This window comes from Myotis brandtii, unplaced genomic scaffold, assembly GCF_000412655.1.
Source record: "Myotis brandtii unplaced genomic scaffold, ASM41265v1 scaffold212, whole genome shotgun sequence".
NCBI lineage: Eukaryota > Metazoa > Chordata > Mammalia > Chiroptera > Vespertilionidae > Myotis > Myotis brandtii.
The window spans coordinates 1,234,809-1,241,124 of NW_005357931.1; the positions used below are offsets into that span (position 1 = coordinate 1,234,809).

General features: G+C 37.4%; 1 protein-coding gene across 1 annotated transcript in view; it reads right to left on the bottom strand.

Annotated features, from left to right (window-relative positions):
* Nucleotides 1–2,652: 2,652 nt before the first annotated feature.
* The window catches only part of HAUS1 (HAUS augmin-like complex, subunit 1), an 11,932-nt gene continuing 8,268 nt past the window's right edge, over nt 2,653–6,316 (bottom strand). The window contains exons 7-10 of the mRNA XM_005865748.2: nt 6,000–6,065; nt 4,799–4,870; nt 4,527–4,574; nt 2,653–2,853 (exon numbers count right to left, since the gene is read on the bottom strand). Of these exons, the coding sequence (XP_005865810.1) occupies nt 2,803–2,853; nt 4,527–4,574; nt 4,799–4,870; nt 6,000–6,065 (237 nt within the window). The 3' untranslated portion in view covers nt 2,653–2,802. The remainder of the gene's footprint in view (nt 2,854–4,526; nt 4,575–4,798; nt 4,871–5,999; nt 6,066–6,316) is intronic.

The following is a 6,316-nucleotide window of genomic DNA, read 5'->3' on the forward strand; positions in this document are numbered from 1 at the left end:
CCACGACTCCTTGCATCTCCGCGTCTCTGCATCCCCGAGTCCCGCTCCCCCACAATAACAATGATCCCTGCAAGCAGCTCTGGGAGAAAGCCACCCTTGCTTTCCGACCCGCTGCAAGACAGTCCAGTTTCTCCCCATAGGAGTCTGGGTCCCCAGAGTCTCGCCTTAAACGAGTTCAGTGCATTCAGGAGCTTGTATCCCCTTCTGATTGAAAAAAAAACTGTGCACCCAGTTGCAACCCGCATTTGCGCGCACCTCCGTACCTCTGCTCTTGGTGCCTCTGCACCTCCTACCCAGTCTCAATTTCAGCTGTCTCCACGACTCCTTGCATCTCCGCGTCTCTGCATCCCCGAGTCCCGCTCCCCCACAATAACAATGATCCCTGCAAGCAGCTCTGGGAGAAAGCCACCCTTGCTTTCCGACCCGCTGCAAGACAGTCCAGTTTCTCCCCATAGGAGTCTGGGTCCCCAGAGTCTCGCCTTAAACGAGTTCAGTGCATTCAGGAGCTTGTATCCCCTTCTGATTGAAAAAAAAACTGTGCACCCAGTTGCAACCCGCATTTGCGCGCACCTCCGTACCTCTGCTCTTGGTGCCTCTGCACCTCCTACCCAGTCTCAATGTGCTTTTTTCTTTCCTTCTAATTGTAGAACTTCCACTCGGCCAGCTTTCCTGTGGTTCTGGATGATAGCTGTTTTGTCTTTTAGTTGTAGTTTTAATGTGGTTGTGGGGGGCAGCACATACAGGTTTATACCTTATGCCGCCATCTTGGTTCTCCCTTTTTCAGTTTTGTTTGTTTGGTTTTATCTGTCTTCTTATTTCTGAAGCCTTTTAGACCTACAGTATATTACTTAAACATACCTATTACTCATAATGCCACTTCTTTAAGATTCAAAATTCTCCCAGTGGCTTTTCTAATATACTAATTATTTCATCTGTTGTGTTTGAATCTTTGAACCCTATGGAACTTAATTTGCGTATATGAATTGTCTGGCCAGAAATTACTGACTTAGTTTCCCCCAGAAGGTAATTCAGTATTCACTACATATTACCTGGTTATACAGTTCTTGCTAGAAGTAGGTTTGACAAGGAAGAGCACAAATGGGCCTAGAAGCAAGTTTGGGATCCTGAATACAGTCTGGTAGACTAAAAGATTAATTTAGCTATTATCTAAGGAACTCCTATAAATTAAAAGACCAAACCATGATACCTAAATGGCTAAAGAATATGGACAGTTTCAAAAAATGAAAATGCAATTTTTTTGTATTATATTTAGCCACATATTTGTGGAAAAGAAGAAATTTTTAAATATATGTACAGTTCATTTTCAAAATTTAAAAGAATCTACAAAAATGAATAATTTTTTTTGTGTCAATGCCTGTTTTCAAACTGATGACTGTTCTGGTCCAGGCACTGCTGATAATGTGAAACAATGGAATCGCAAACATCAAGAATCATTTCGTTCACTTTTGTGTGCCCTCAATTCGTCAACTGTTGCCGGTTTTTGTGTTTTTAAATATATATATATATATTTGTTGATTCCAGAGAGAAGGGAGAGGGAGAGATAGAAACATCAATGATGAGAATCATTAATCAGCTGCCTCCTGCACGCCCCCTACTGGGAATTGAGCCCACAACCGGGCATGTGCTCTTGACCAGAATTGAACCCAGGACCCTTCAGTCCACAGGCCAATGCTCTATCCACTGGGCAAAACCGGCTAAATTTTGAAAGTCATTTAGATAATTTTCAAAAAACTAATTGCTTCCTAATCACATGGTATGAAATGTTTTAAAATACAAAAAGGTACACAGTGAAAAATTCTCTTCCTTCTTCCCTGCACATTTGTCATATCCATGAAAGATTCTGCCATGCAGGAATTTTAAATATTTCAAAAATTTCATTTATGGTTCCTGGATTTTTGTCATGTTTCTGACTCTATGATTATTTAAAAGTCAAAACATTAAAACTCCTCCATGATTTCCTGTACTTTTTAAAATATTTAAATCTCTCATCCTTTGTAACTCCTGATATAAGGTGTGACTATGGATTTAACACCATGTGTTCAATTACCCATTTGTCCACCACTGATTTTATTTTTTTCATCACCATTTATCCCCTCTATGCCCTCTTCCACGTCCACGCACCCTCCTCATCCCCCACAATCACCACTGTTGTCCATGTCCATGAGTTCTTTTTTCTTTTAGCTCAATCCCTCCATCCCCCCAGAGCTGTCTGACTGTCCTCTATCTATGAGTCTGTCTCTATTTTGCTTGTCTCCATCACTGACTTTAAAGGCCATCTTTCATAAATTAAATTCCTGCATATATTAACATTTGGAGGTAGGCAGGTGAGCTGATCAGAAAGCAAACCCCTGGAGAGGGAAGAAAAACAACTGGAGTCAGAGAACCTTTTCTTTTCGCTTAACTGACCTAATGAGTGACTACATGACAACTGTCATCATATTCACCTAATAGGGCCACTGAAGGACACTGAACCACCAATAATATAGAAAACCAACATTTTTATTATGAAAACTATGTATTTGGGCACAAAAATGCAATACATAGCAGAAACCACTATCCCATCAATAGTGACATTATCTCAGCTGAGAACACAGACATTAAGTTATCAAGGAACACCAAGAGGAAACAAAGTCTTTTTAAATATATATTTTTCATTTTATTTTTCCCATCATCATTTATTCCCCTCTATATATTTTATTACTCTTAAGGTGTTTTTAATCTTAAGATTAAAGTCCTATTTAATTTACTTTGTTCGGGAGCACAAAGTTTATTTGGCTCTGGTCACAATTCCATCATGTCTACTTTCTTTGTGAGTTCAGCTTCAATGGTATCCTAAAGGAAGAAAGAAACACCTAAAATACTATAAAGAATGACATAAACCAGGTGCTCTAACTTCTACCCCTATTTAAAATAAGGGGCCGACATGCTAGCAGTCAGCAGCTGTGCGTCGCTGCAGGTTGCCCAGGATCAAACCAGAGAGGGTCGGACCTGCATTGCCACCATTTGTCCACCATCCAGAACTGAAATATCATTGCTGACACCTACACATAAGGAACTGTCGGACATTGAAACTTGGACTCAGAACTCTTGGACATTGAAATTGGGACTTAAAACACTTTTTGTTCTTGAAATGTTATGCTCAAGTTTTAAAATGTTTTAGGTTAAAAAAAAATAGAAGCAGGGGCATAGAAAGGGAATGGACTGATAATTCTTGGGGGGAAGGAGGTGTGGGGGGTGTGGGAAGAGACTGGACAAAAATCTTACACCTATGGATGAGGACAGTGGTAGGGGGTAAGGGCATGGGGTGGGGTGGGAACCTGGTGGAGGGGAGATATGGTGGAAAAAAGAGGAACATCTGTAATAATCTGAACAATAAAAGATTTATTAATTTAAAAAAAAATGTTATTATCTTTCAAGTTGTCAGTATAATTGAGCTCAGAGCTTATCAAGAATTTAACAATTTAAAAAGCAATTCCATTTTGAGCATTTCTCTGAGACTGTTATCAAAGGTTTGAGAAGATGCTGTGGAAAAATTAGAGCAATTTTAAGTAAGCGGCCTCTGTACAGAAAATATATTTAAAAAAAAAAATAAAATAAAATAAGGGAAATAAAAAACCCCCATTAAAACAAATTAAAAAAACAACATTACTAGTATAAATATTAAACATGCTTTTAGACATTCCCTTTTACATCTCTCCCCTTTTCCAAGCCCCAGAAGTTTTCAGATTCTTCATTCTAATCACCATCTAAAGAGGGGAAAAGCCTTAGAGAGATGATTTAGTATAATGATACAGGAGTAGATTTTCCTGACCTTTACTCCTTAAACAATGTACTTCCGTAATTGTAACTTCCCGTAACAGCAACTTTCCTGGTCTCCTACAGAACCCACCCCTTTAAACTAAAGGCCCTTTACATCATAAACCAATTGGCCTTCTTCAGTCCTATCTTCCATTGAATACTCCCAGGCAGCTGGGCCTCATCATTTCCCTAAGCTTGGAAAAGCCCTCCATTTTTGGCTCTTGAGCATTGGCCAATTCCTTTTGCCTAGAATATTCTATGTCTCACTTGCCCACCCTTTCCACCGAAGACAATCTAAGCAAGAATTTTAAAGACATAAAAGACCACTATGTATTCTTTTTGTGGAAAAGAACATATATACATATGCTAAAAGTATTAAAAGATGCATGAGAATGATACACAGCAACTTTGGTTCTCAACCTTCCTAATGCCGCGACCCTTTAATACAGTTCCTCATGTTGTGGTGACCCCCAACCATAAAATTATTTTCGTTACTACTTCATAACTGTAATTTTGCCACTGTTATGAATCGTAATGTAAATATCTGATATGCAGGATGTATTTTCATTGTTCGCGACCCACAGGTTGAGAACCGCTGGTCTATGGTTTAGCTTTGAGGAGGAAGAAAGAAGGATGAAGGGAACTTTAACTATATCAGCACTTATTTTATTTCTTTTTTAAGAGCTGAAGAAAAAAATGGAACTTACTAATTCTCGCTTTGCTTCTTCAATTTTCACCTGAGCAAGAGATGGATCCTTTTAAAGGAAAACAAAACAAGGAAAGGTTATATCACCTCATTTAGGGCTCAAGGGGGAAAAAATGCAATGATCCTTTCAAAAGTCAAAAATCTTACAGAGGGTATGTATACCCACTGAAATTCAGCTTGAACTTTAAATCCTTAAGCATGGATTCACTCTATTCATGATCATTTAGTGCGTACTAAAAAAGACATCTTTTTTTAATTCATAAAAATGATTACCGGCATTAAATCTAAATAGGACTCCAATTTTTTCTTCAAAGGTATAGTCTGTTGTTTTAGTTGTGCCAGTTTCTGGGGATGAAAAAAACAAACAAACAGAATCACAGAGTAACAGAGATATTCACAATTAAATACTGCTCATTTCTGAAATAAAACATAGTAAAGCATTAACACTAGGAATTTAAAATAATGGCTCAAAGATAAACAGATAAACTCACTTCCAATGGAAACAGTCTTTATAAGATGCTTAAAATAGAAGAGTTTTACTCCCATTTACTAAAAATAGGATTTAAGTATGCTGTCTAGGAACCCAAAATAATGTGATTAAGAGAAATTGAAATGTAAGGGAACAATTAGAATCTCAAATACATATTTATGAATTGTCAACTTTAGATTCCAAAAATCAAAGTATAAAAAAAATTTTAAGAATAATAAAATATATAGGGGGGGATAAATGCTTATGGAAAACCAATGAAATAATATATATATATATTTAAAGAAGAGCCTTAGACGGTTTTGCTCAATGGTTAGTGTTGGCTGAGGACTGACAAGTCTCGGGTTCAAGTCTGATTGAGGGCATGTACCTCTGTTTAGGCTTGATCCCCAACCACAGTCGGGGCATGTTTGGGAGGCAACCAGTCGATGTGTCTCTCTCACATCAATGTTTCTCTCTCTTCCACTCCCTTCCATTCTCTCTAAAAAAATCAATTGAAAAAAATATCCTCGGTGAGGATTAACAAACAAACAAAACACACAGAGTAATAAAATAACACAAAGTCCCCGTTATTTCCTTTTCCCACCAAAACAGACAAAATCTTTATAAAAACCTAAAAACCCAGAATTATATTCTGCAGTTTTGGGGCCTGCATTTTTACTGTACTTTGACAAAGAAAAGGGAGGAAGACCTAGATGGTTAGCACATGGTTCCTCAATAAATTTGTTTAGTAAATAAATCAATAATGTATAAGTGACTCCAGCAAAGAGTTTCTAGCATATAGTAATAAAGAAAACCAAACAAATGTGAGGATATATACAGCTAAACAAGGAACAAAGATATGAATGCTGATGAACACCAAGTACAGAGGTAAAGGAAAATAAATCAGGTTAATAGTGAATAAAGCTCTACATAAAGAAACAAGTAAAAAAGCAGATTGTGCACTAAGATCTTAAAGAAAGTTAAACTGGGTTGAATCAAGCTCACCTCTGAAAGTTCTACTAGTGATTGATGAGACAGAGAAGCCTCCATGCCCCGGGCTGAAAGTTTCTCCTACGGTTACAAAAAAGGGGGGTTCAGTTAAGAAAATTATTTTCAAAGTGATCATCATTAAATGTTTTCAACATATACTAAGTGTACCGGTTAATGCAGATTTTTTTCAATAGATGGAGTTACACATATGTTGACATATATGCGATTTGATATGTATGCTATTTTGTTGTATTGACAACAAGCTTCAAAACTTCATATGTCAAATTTCCTGAAGGTGTTAACATCATAGATATTTTTACACTTAAAAATGT